This window comes from Micropterus dolomieu, linkage group LG23 (assembly GCF_021292245.1).
Source record: "Micropterus dolomieu isolate WLL.071019.BEF.003 ecotype Adirondacks linkage group LG23, ASM2129224v1, whole genome shotgun sequence".
Lineage (NCBI taxonomy): Eukaryota > Metazoa > Chordata > Actinopteri > Centrarchiformes > Centrarchidae > Micropterus > Micropterus dolomieu.
In genome coordinates this window covers 1,189,931-1,202,403 of record NC_060172.1, presented here as the reverse complement: position 1 = coordinate 1,202,403, position 12,473 = coordinate 1,189,931, and the positions used below count along the sequence as shown (strand labels likewise).

Sequence of the window (12,473 nt, the reverse complement as noted above, 5' to 3'; positions counted from 1 at the left end):
TCTCAGACCACTAAGACCAGAACCCACATGTCTTGAACCATTGGCCGTGGTTCTGGGCTAGTTTCAGTAAAATCAGTAGTCATAGTTCTGGTTCCAGTGACACCAGTTGGACCAGTATGAAGAACTGGTTCAGGTGAAAAGGTGAGGAGTTGCTTCAGTCCATCAGTGTGCTTTCAGGCTGCTTTAGCAGTTCAAAGGTCAAACTTTAGTGTTTAAGGGTCAAAGTTTATCCAGAGGGTGTGTAGCACCATGGGGGTCCACGCTGAACCAGTCGGATGGGGTTTGTTATTGTTCTTGACCTCGCAAATCCAATCTGGTTAGAACCGGTTGAATCCAGTTTCATCCAGTTTTTGTTTGCTATAAGGATTTATTATTCAACTGCCCTAACCCAATCCCCGCCCCCAGCCCGTCTCCCGGTTTGCTCCACTTGATCGGACCGCCATCCTCTCCCTGGCCGATGGAGAGCTCCGACGGTCCAAGCTCGCTGCAGATTGGCTGAGGGGAGTGGGCGCTGTTGGTGAGTCCATCAGTGTGATTGGCCAGCAGGGACGAGGAGGAGGAGGTGGGGTTTCGGCTGATGACAAGCTCCAGATGGTTAGGAGACTCTGCGATCAGCGGGACGACGAGGCAGCAGTCAAAGTCCCTGGTCCGCACGTGGTTAATCTGGAAGACAAAGAAGGAAAAGGTTTAATCTGGGGGGAGGTCAACACCCTCAACAGAGCAGTGACCGTCCTCTTTTTTCACGGCTCTGGTTCCAGAAGGAAATTCCCCGTTCATTTAATCCATTGGCTATAAACCATTGCGAATGACACCTTTTCCAAAGACTGCCAACCTAACGAACTGAATCCTTCTCGTGGTGTTTATTTTGTTGATATATTGTAGTTTGGTGTTTTCAGGGGCATGCTATCAGCCATGCTATCAGCCATGCTATCAGCCATGCTAGCGGCGTTAGTCTACTGGATAGATTTCCGTAAACACATGCTCCCCACAGGATGAACTGTAATAACTTCAGTGATGCCTTTATGTCGAGCACTATCCACAGATCAAAATTTGTCCAATAATTTGGTTTATGATCTGTCGAACAAATTACATTCCCATCAGCCTCAGCTGTACTTTGTCGCTAATGCTAATTAGCAAACATCAGCATGCTCACATGCTAAATTAAGATGGTGAACATGGCAACAAAGCACCACTGTGCCTGAGTGGCTGATACTCGTGTTTTTGTACCTGCAGTATTCGGTCATATGCTCGGAGGCCTCCCTGCTCTGCTGGGCCTCCCGGTCGGATGTTGCTTACGTAGACGCCGCGGTCCAGCAAACCGTCAGAAACACTGAAGCCAAAATCCTCCAGATCTGAAGCCTTCTCTAGAGTCAGCTACAAACACAAACACAGACTCTTGTTACGATCAACTACATTATTTTCCAGTCACTTTGAAGTGAGGTGTCAAAGGTCACCTTGTGGAGTTCCACTGGGTTCTGGTTTAGGATCTCATTGACTTCCTGCCTCATCTTCCTCATGGCAAAGGCTCTGCGTTGGGGGTCAGACGGCAAGGTGTTGGACCGGGCTGTCACCTGAGGAACATCACAGATATAAACACTCAACATGTCATAATATAACACTGATTAGTCAAGCATGGATGTTGGGTCATAGGTAAGACCGGGTTACCTGTGGTCTGGAGTTGCTGCGTTCCTGGAAGCTCGCCTGGCGGCCCAGTGTGCTGCGCAGGGGGGTGGGGTCATGGTTCAGACTCAGGGTGGAGCCTGACATGATGGTTGCCTGAAGACAGCCAATCAAAAACATCCAGTCAAAGGCAGTCAGGCAAAAACAGCCAGTTGGATGCATCAAAATCAGGGAGGTCAAAAGAATCATGGGAGTCCGACCTTTGACCCCAGCTGCCATGATCACACCAGGACGGGACTGGTCTCTACTGACAGATTCTATTGTTTCTTCTTCTGGTTCTTCTGCTGTGTCTGACTGATGTTGTTTTTGACTTTCTATTTCTGGGATCTACCGCTGTTTCTGAGGACTACTGACGGGATCTACTCTATAGGATCCACTGATAGGATCTATTTTTAATTTTCTTGACCAGATCTACCAACCTGATCTTTTAGTAGTTACTGGTAGAGCCGTGATCTACTGTTGTTTCTACAGAGAGGCTCCTCCCTGAGAATCACCTCGCTCATTTCCACTGATAGGATCAACTGTTGTTTCTACAGACAGAATCTACTGCTGCTTCTTCTTACAGAACATACTAGATCTAATGCAGTTCAATGACAGGATCTACTTTTAACATCTACTGCTAGGCTCTACTGACTTGTTCCAGTGTTGTTTCTAATTGCAGAATCTACTGACATGATCTGCTGTTGTTTCTATTAACAGATTTGCCCATAAGTTCTAGTAAAAGTATCTACGGTTTTCCTGAAAGGATCTACTAACTAAATTGAGTGTTGTTTTGTTAGGATTTACTACTGTTTCTATTCGCTGACCTACTAACAGGATCTACCTCTGACAGGATTTACTTTTGTTTCAACTGCAAGGATCCACTGACCTGATTTATTGTTTTTTTTTTAAATGATCTACTCTTGGGACTGACAGGATCTACCAGCTTGATTTACTGTTCTGAAAAGATCTACTAGTGTTTGCACAGAGATGAACGTCTGTTGTTTTGACTCAGGGTCTTCTCCTTTTTCTATTGACAGCTACTGAAAGGATCTACTGAAAGGATCTACTGAAAGGATCTACTGAAAGGATCTATGGCTGTTTCAGGATCTACTGTTGTTTTACTGACAGGATCTACTGAAAGGATCTACTGAAAGGATCTATGGCTGTTTCAGAATCTACTGTTGTTTTACTGACAGGATCTACTGAAAGGATCTACTGAAAGGATCTATGGCCGTTTCAGAATCTACTGTTGTTTTACTGACAGGATCTACTGAAAGGATCTACTGAAAGGATCTATGGCCGTTTCAGGATCTACTGTTGTTTTACTGACAGGATCTACTGAAAGGATCTACTGAAAGGATCTACTGAAAGGATCTATGGCCGTTTCAGAATCTACTGTTGTTTTACTGACTGGATCTACTGAAAGGATCTACTGAAAGGATCTATGGCCGTTTCAGAATCTACTGTTGTTTTACTGACTGGATCTACTGACAGGATCTACTGAAAGGATCTATGGCCGTTTCAGGATCTACTGTTGTTTTACTGACTGGATCTACTGACAGGATCTACTGAAAGGATCTATGGCCGTTTCAGAATCTACTGTTGTTTTACTGACTGGATCTACTGACAGGATCTACTGAAAGGATCTACTGAAAGGATCTATGGCCGTTTCAGGATCTACTGTTGTTTTACTGACTGGATCTACTGACAGGATCTACTGAAAGGATCTATGGCCGTTTCAGAATCTACTGTTGTTTTACTGACAGGATCTACTGACTAGATTAGTGGCAGATTTACTGACTAAGGCCCAGATCAGACACGTTTTTTGCAGTGAGAGGCGCAAGTAAACTGACCAGTAAAGCGCCCGACGTCATTCGCGTTTTTTCCATTGTCCAATTCAATGAATGGAGAGACGGGTCCTCAGTTGTGCTGACAGAAGTTTACAGTTGCTGGGATTGTCATCCTAAAATAAGCCTTAAACCGACCATCACTAAGATAGGAAACTACCAGCGGTGTCTCCTCTTTCTGAGGGTCTCCTGTGCCCACACGGATCTCCGTTTCCCCGTCTCCTGCGTGTTTGTACATCGCTCACACTCAATGCCAGAGCAGGCGCTCTGCGTTTGTCTGTTTTAATAAAGCAGATGTTTTTAGCAACAAAAGACACAGATCTACTGTGGTTTGAACTGGTTTTGCTTATATTTCTATTAACAGATTTAGTGAAAGGATCTACTTTCGCTTTGGCAGGAAGGATCTTTGAATGTGTCTACTGGGATACTAAGGATTCTGTACTGTTTCTACCGACAGACTTAGTAAAAGGATCTACTGATAAGGGCTGCTTTTGGTTTGATTGAGATCGAGTAGTTTCTATTGACCTGACGTACTGCTCTTCCTAATGAGTAGATGACATGATCTATTGTTTCTTTACAAGAATCTACTCTTGTTTCTATCTGTTCTTATTGATGACAGTGTCTATATTTTCCCCAAGTCTTCTCACATCACTTAAAAGAAACCCACTTCTCAGCCAATCAGAATCAAGTACTCATCAGACGCATGCATGACGTGACAGATCTGCTTCATGACTGGCAAAACAAACTACCCATCAGGCCTTGCACAAGCTCTCCCAGCATGCCTTGCTCAAACTGCCATGCCCGGTGCAACATGACTCTGCCACGTGATTGGTCAGAAGCTGGGTGATGCCACTAAAATGTCACAGATGACGTCACCATGGTCGGTAGCTTGCTGCTGGGGTGCGGTTAGAGTCACATTCAAAAACAGCTAACATGTGTGATGTTTCACAACGCTAAAAGTCCGTTACAGAGAGGAGAGGACAGAAGGAGAGTTAGTGGTGGAAAGGGAGGAGGATACCAGACTGAGGAGGTGTGTTTCCTTCCCAGACGCCTGGAAGAGAAGGAGTCATTTCTCTTTTCAGCTTCACTCCATTTAACACGTAGTTCTACTGTTACTACTAGTACCACTAAACTACTACCACTACTTACTGTAGGGCTGGGCAATAATTCACTGTAGTTTTCAAAGGAATCATTTCGTAATATTATCACACCGTGTTATCAGTTTACGTTAAGATTTTCAAAATTAATTCAATATTAATCAGTTATTAACTTTTCTGTTTGACGTGTATGAAGAGTTCAGTCGGATGCGATGCACACTGAACGCAATTTGTTGAATTAAACATAATTTTGATTTGAATTTTTAAGGTCATTTTGAATACATTTGCTAAATTGTGATATGTACAGGAGCGTCTAAAAAATTTAATAACATGGAAAAGTTCATAAACTAATGTAATTTAATTCAACTTTCATATATTCTTTATAAATTACACATGAAGTGAATTTCAAGTCTTTTTATTTGTTTTAATCTTGATTATTACGGCTTACAGAAAACACAACTTCAGTATCTCCAAAAAATTAGAATAAAAAGAATAAGAATTTATTATATAGAAATGTCGTCCTGCAAAGCTGATTAACTCAAAACACCTGCAAAGTTTTCCTGAGCCTTTAATCTCTCACTCTGGTTCTGATGCTCAGAATGAACTTTTCCACAATATTTTAAGTTTTTTAGATGCACCAGCATATTGATGAGGGCTACAACTGTGAACAAAAACAATTAAGTGTTCAATCTGTAATCATCTGTTCAAATGAGAAGGTCTGTGTTCCTAAAAACCCTCTGTTCGTCTGTTTGCTGACTTTGTATTTTGTTTTTATAGGACCGTGACAAACTGGAATAATTCATCCCTTAATTTCCGTCTGATAAAAAATAACTTTTCCTTCAAAGAGAATTTGAAGAGACATATTTATATATATGACAGACTGAACAGTAAGACTCTTCATTTGAAATCTTATTATTTTAAATATATTTTAATCAGTATTCCATCTAATTTATATGTCCAGTGGTGATGAGCTTGAATTGTATATGAATGATTTAAATTGTGTATATTGAGGTGGTTTTATTAATTCAGTTCATTGTAATGTGTTATGTACATTATGTAATTTGTGGACCCCTGGGTGATTAGCTGACTGCTATGGCATCCACTAATGGGGATCCTTTAAATAAACAAACAAACAAAAAATGTCACTCCAGTAAAAAATGAATAAACACATATTCAAAACCCAGAAAATACAAAATATGCCAAATATATACAAGGTTAACGGTAAACATCATAAGCGTCTCATATCTCAAGTTGCTTCTTTGTGACTGCATGATTTTTGCCGTGCAGTTACAAAAACAACGAAACACTCTCGAGACAAAACAGAACAAGAAATTTAAACAGTATTTTTAAGAAATGTTCAATGATTAAATTTATGAATGAAAAAACAGTCTTTCATTCGACTGAAAGTCACAAAATGCAAAACACTGTGTTGTTTATTGTTTCCACCGGGTACCAAAGTTTTCATCAACAGTTTGTCAAAGTGTGATTCTGCCTCTGATTTACACTGTTATTACTTTTATTCAGGCAGAGTTCTTGTACGGGCGCTTGTGTTTAAACAAAATTTAAAACTTAAGAAACTTTCTTTGTTTTGTAGAAAAAGATATAAATCTATAATTTTCTAATAAAGTACGGAAAAAGGATTTGTTCTGGTAGAATTTGTAATTATCCCCAGCCCTACAGCTTCTTACTAATACTACTATCCCTACGACTACTAATACTGCTACTACTGCTTATACGTCTAATAGTAGTAACTGTAACGGTACTACTCACCTCCAGCTCTCTGAGGATGCCGCTCTGGCCGCAGGTCTCCAGATCCTCCAGAGCCTGAGACCAGAAGTTCTCCTCCTGGTCCGGTTCTGTCCCATCATGCCCCACAGTGAACCTGGCGTAAAGGTCAAAGGTCAGCCAATCAGAGAAGAACATCCCGACTGACACACACAGAGGAGGGCTGGTGACGGACAGGTCATGCTGGTGAGAGCTGTGTTTTAATTCGACAGGTGAGGAACATGTGCAGTGACGACATACGCATCCAGGTGTATGTGTCTGTGAGGCAGGGGTCAAAGGTCACCAGGTGAGGTCAGAGGGGCGACAGGGGACTGTGTTCAAAGGTCAAAGGCCAGTGTGGTACCTGCTGTCAGAGATTAGACCGCTGGGCAGATTACAGGCTCTGCAGACAGAGACACACTGCTGTTACTGCTGTTAGCTCACCGCTAGCAGCTCCCACTGACTTGAGTGAGAAATGCTAACGCGCTAATGTTTGGGGAAATTTAGAAGTGTGGAAATTAGAATCGTTACCTTCCAAGAAATCAAACACATTTATTGTTTTTACGTTGTGTTATCTGCTCAGGCGCTGCAACTCTTACACCCCCACAGACTGTATAATTAGAGCATTAAAGAGCACTATTTATGAATCTAAAATGATTTTACTTTGTATTGATATGAAACTATGTCCTAGATAATTCACCTGTTGGTGTTTTTTGTATTTTTCTATTCTATTTTTTCTCTAATGTGTATTTTCTTATCTGTTGTGTGTAATCTGGAGCTGCCGTAACAAGTGAATTTCCCCAGCGTGGGATCAGTAAAGTATATCTTATTTTATCTTAATTGCTTTGATTTCCTGATTATTAACTTTATTTGATGTTCTTCTTATATATGCTCTCAGTGCGTGAATCTACTTTACAGTTTCTTTTGCACTGAAAATTCTTATTTGTGAATGTGAGATATTATCAGGTATCTATTTGTTTATCGGCACCCTTGTGATCAATCATCTACCTGCCCAGTTTTTTAAAGTGAAATAATTGTACCTGTTACCCTGTTGTTATTTCTGATCTCTTTAGTAGTTATTTAAACAGATAAAAATGTGAGTTTCCCTTCTCTCTCTCACCCCCCAAGCGGTGGGCGGTCCCAGTCGTCGTCACTCAGACCCAGATCTGACAGCGGATTGGCTCTCTGGCGATTGGAGGACGTCGACTGGCTGTTGGTTGTCTTGGCGTTGCGCCACTCGTGGAAACTATACGGAGACGACTGAAATGGTGGAGCTAAACAGAGAAATATTTTATTACTACAGTCATTTAAACCTGAAGGTAAAGGTCAAGGGTCAGAGGTCAGAGGTCAGTTTCCTACCTGGGGTGGTGAAGCTGCTGTCCATGTTGGATCCGTCCCAGGACTCCACAGCGCTGTCCACTGACGGCAGCGTGCTGAACGCTCTCTGGCTTGACAGAGGCGCGACCATGACAACAGTCTCCTCCTCCCCGTCCTGGTTCTCCTGGTCCAGCCCCGCCCCCGGGCCCAGGCCTGGACCAATCACACAAGACTTCGGACTCGACACTGAAGGGAGATAAAACGTTCTCATCATGCAGTTCCCTGAAACTAAACTAAACTGAAGCAGAAATAATCAAATCCAGTCCAAAGAGTCCGTCACTTCATTAGAGTCAAGATGGTGGAACGATTGGTGGTGGAACAAGTTACATAAGACATACCTGTTACAGAAGTTGCCAATTTATTAGGAACACCTTGTAACAGTCACCTAAGACGGCATTCTTGTATAAAAATTGTGATGGCATGATGTTCATTATTTTCCCCTCACATGTTTTAGTGCTGTAGGTTATATCAGTGGGCTGTTGTGTAAACACAGATTGTAACGTGGACTCTTTATTATTGTTGTATTATTATTTATTCCGTCATCATTGGCATCTATGTTAAAAGGAAGTGGGGAAGTGATGTTTTTTGGTAGGTGTATAGAGCGCGCAGACAGGCGAATCAGTCTGCGTTTCGTGGGCTCTCAAAAAAAGAAATATAACCCTAAATGTGGAATATATGATGGAGGATGGATAACCGCAAGACAACCTGTCATCTAAACAGACTGTGTTGAGACCTCTGGGATTACTGAACTGCAACGACTCGCCATGCGTCACCCTGGTATCACTGTTTTGAGGATTTATTCATCGTATGACAAGTTAACAACATTTTGGGAAATATGGGATTTAAGGGGGTTTAATGCTGGTGAGCCTTGATGTACATAAATACACATGTTTATTTCGTTATTGCACAATTTTTTTTAAGATTATAATTCAGTTATTTTGAATTGTACTGTTCACAGCAGGTATCAGACCCGTCCGTTGCATTATTCTTGAACTTGTCTCATAGATGTGTTGTTGAGGCTGTAGTTTATTATTTCATTGCATTATACTGATGCATAATTTGTTATATTGATGTAAGTCAGTGTGTGTGTAAGTGTGCATACGTACGTTCTCCCTGCTTCTTGATCTTCAGTGTGACCGTCTCTCCTGCTTGTTGCAGCAGACTGATGGCTTCACTGAGAGGTTTCCCCTTCAGGCTGCTGCTGTTGATCGCCAGAATACGATCGCCTACGTGGATCGCACCGGTCCTACAGAACACAACAACACAACCACCACACAGAGAAATATACATACAGCCAGGGTTAGTGCATCCTGCGGAGCTTTTAAGCAATTTGAATATTGTGGTATAAGTTTACTATGAGCACCAGAACCAGACTGAGATTAAAGGCTCAGGAAACCTTTGTAGGAGTTTTGATTTCCATGAGCTGTAAGCTACAATCATTAGGATAAAATAAAAACCTTTAAATATTTATGTGTTTTGAATCTAGAATATATGTAAGTTTCAGTTTTTGAATAAAATTACAGAAGAATTTTCAAAAAAACATTTTTTCGATGCACCTGTAGAAAAGAAAACAATAAAAGCTTATTTAAAACAGCATCTCAGAGCATTTTAAATAACACATTAAAATAGAACTACATTTACAAACATTTAAAATAAAAGTAAATAAAACATTTAAATTGCAAAGAAATTAAACAAATCTGACAAAAATTATAAAAACAAAATTAAACATAGAGTAAAATAGAAAATACAAGTAAATAAATCATTATTATTTATCATCAACAGCAGAGGGCGACATCCTCCACCTGTCTCTGTCACATCTTATGTTAAACCACACTACTGACATTTTACAGAAAGTTTATTTCCGTGTAAAATAAAACCAGTGGGGAGTCTTCTGAGTTTTGGATGAAAAACAGAAAAGAAGGGAGGCTAAGTGGTCGACTGGTCGTCTATCACTCTTTCTTTAACAGGAGATACCTTAAAGTTACCTGGTTACTCGACTACTTCTAAACGTCCCTTTAATTTTTGACAGTTTCCAAAAAGTTATTACATTATTAAACTTGTTATAAACCTGTTACTAGCATCTGTGGTTATTAGATCAGAGGTTTTTAAGATTGTTTATAGAAGCATTTTAAGAACATACAATAATGTAATGGTAATAGTGTGTGTACCTCTCAGCCAGCCCTCCCTTGGTCAGTGAGGAGATGATGATGGGGTCGAAGGGCTCCTCGGTGCCTGAGATGGTGATTCCCAGCGGGCCTCCGTACCTCTGCAGTTCCACCGTGTAGATGATGCTGCCGGACACTTCCTGTTCATCTGAAACGTTCAATAAAGATTCATTCAGCACTGTTATGGAAGAAAACTGTGTCCTCTTAGCTTATTATTATTATTATTATTATTATAGATATATATGTATTGTGTTTTTTTATCCTTAACCTTTCCTTCTTCTACACTCTGTCCACATTTACTAGGGTTTAGTTCAGAGCTGTGAGATTGTTTTGGTGTTTTCCTCTCTTGTTGTTCCTCTGCTCTCCTGGAATGATCATTCAAGGCTGAGAGAGGATCTCTGTTCCCCAAAACACAGAAACCTAGACTGTGTAAATGATGATGCATCCCTTTAATCGGGACCAGATGCCCGAAGCCAGCAGGTCTCTGGACCGGCTGTATATGTGTTGTAGTACTTTTTCCACGACAAGTACCAGGTAAATTCAGAGTACCTGAGCACGCGGCACGATGCTGTTGTGGATTTACAAAAGTTTCCCAAACATGTCAGGCTGAATTATCAGGAAGAGGATAGAAATTTTGTAACCGACCTTTAAAATGAAAGCAAACCCTGATGTTAAAGGGTTAAAAAAAGTCTGTAGGAGGTTCTAGGTGATAATGAAGATGTCTTAAGGGTCCTTGATTAGTTTCTAGATGTCCTTGAAAAGATTTTACCGGTCCTTGGGGAGCCTGATGACGTTCAAGGCTTCACTGAGAGGTGGTCCTTGAATATATTCTAGGGGTTTACGTAATTTGCAAGTGTCTCTTCCATGTAATGAGATGCATACTTTCCACATTACATGTTTTCATGTTCATTTGTTGGTTTTCCTGAGAGAGAAAAGAACCAGGACGGCTAAATCTGAAGCTAATAAAGACTTTAGGAGATAAACTGACCACTAGAGAACGCAGCTTGTGGTCAGTTTAGCATGTTGAGGATTTAGTTGTTTCTTAGATGTTTAAGAGAAGCTCCCACAAGACAAAAGGAAGAGTCCCAGAAGATTAATCTGCTCTGATGCAAGTAAAACAATGCCGGGTTCAGATTACAGTGTTTCTATCATGTTAAGAGTCTCTGTGTCAGATCAGGCGATTACAAAGGGCATAACTTTATGATGTTTTGACATCTCTCATTTGACGAACACGATCTTTGTGTTGCGTCCTCCCTCCTACTGTGCCTCTGATTGGCTAACCGTACCAACGGAGGCAATGAATACTAACCAGTCAGGGGCAGAGTAGTCGAAACACAGGCACAAAAAAAAAAAAAAAAGAATGTGCCTTGAGACTTGACAGACACACTTTGGCTCCCACCAATCATAACTTGCCGTCTTCCACAAACTGTGTGATGTTATCAGGAAGGAGGTCCTAGGGCCGACTTCCTGGAGCACGTACGTAAACAAACAAACGTCCGAAGCAGTTTCTATGATGTTGGGTTAATTTTGTGCCCTGTCAAAGAACTTCCACTAAAGTGCTTGTTTCTGACTGACAGGTTTTGATTATTATTACAAGCACCTGAGCCACCAGACTCCCTTGATAAAAATAGTAATTTTACATCTCTGGTCTACTGTCGCCACGATCGGTTAGTGTTATTGTGAGACAAAAACAACAAATTCACACAATAACACTAACTAACTAACCAACCAAGGAATCGTTGAACCAGCATCTTCCATGTTCTGAGAGGTAAAATTAAGTTTTTTATAAACGGACTCTGGTGGCGTTGATGGGAGCGATCCAGTGGCTTTAAGTTCCACTTCTCTTTGCCATGTTTACAGGTTGTTTACAGGTGTGCTCCTATTGGTCAATGTCACGTCATGGGATTTGTCGTACTCGGGCAAGAAAAGGCCGGAATATTCAACAAATTTCTGTTGCGTGGGGTCATCTGCTGTCCACTATGAGTCACTCCACGGGATAAAACCATCAACTGTAGTGCCTGACGGCCTCCGTCTGTCGAGTCGGGCTGATTTAGTCTGAACCCGACATTATGCAAAGAGGAATGATTATGCAAAGAGGTGGAACTGTGAAAAAGGGGAAAGGTCACATTCGCTTATCTTTCTTTCTTTAGTCTTTTCAGAACAATACAGCCACTATCACACACATCCCGCTTCAGACGCCATGTTTGGCTACATTCTTGTTCCTGGAAGTCTTAGGTCTTGAAAAACAACGAAAGACAGAAGCATTGTGTACTTTATACCTGAGTTGTCTTCATCTTTTCGGATCTTCAGTTTGACGAGCTCCTCACACTGCTGAAGGATCTGAACGGCTTCCTCCATGGAGCAGTTCTCCACCCGGATGTTGTCGATGGCCAGCAGCTTGTCTCCCAGCTCCAACGTTCCCGTCCTGAAAGAGAAACAAAGCATGAACACGCACATGTTATTTAAAAGTTTGATCTCCCAGATATACTGCGATGTTTCCTTACTGTAAAGTAAACAGATGCAACCTGCTCGTTTGTGCTTTAACTCACATTTTCTGCTTC

The 12,473-nt window shown here is 41.3% G+C and overlaps 1 protein-coding gene across 1 annotated transcript in view; it reads right to left on the bottom strand.

The window, feature by feature from the left end:
* Positions 1-6: 6 nt before the first annotated feature.
* grip1 (glutamate receptor interacting protein 1) overlaps positions 7-12,473 on the bottom strand; it is a 72,468-nt gene continuing 60,001 nt past the window's right edge. Inside the window, exons 17-26 of the mRNA XM_046040471.1 lie at positions 9,916-10,060; positions 8,854-8,993; positions 7,730-7,933; positions 7,491-7,644; positions 6,735-6,773; positions 6,377-6,488; positions 1,666-1,776; positions 1,455-1,571; positions 1,228-1,374; positions 7-663 (exon numbers count right to left, since the gene is read on the bottom strand). Coding sequence (XP_045896427.1) covers positions 358-663; positions 1,228-1,374; positions 1,455-1,571; positions 1,666-1,776; positions 6,377-6,488; positions 6,735-6,773; positions 7,491-7,644; positions 7,730-7,933; positions 8,854-8,993; positions 9,916-10,060 — 1,475 coding nt within the window. The 3' untranslated portion in view covers positions 7-357. The remainder of the gene's footprint in view (positions 664-1,227; positions 1,375-1,454; positions 1,572-1,665; positions 1,777-6,376; positions 6,489-6,734; positions 6,774-7,490; positions 7,645-7,729; positions 7,934-8,853; positions 8,994-9,915; positions 10,061-12,473) is intronic.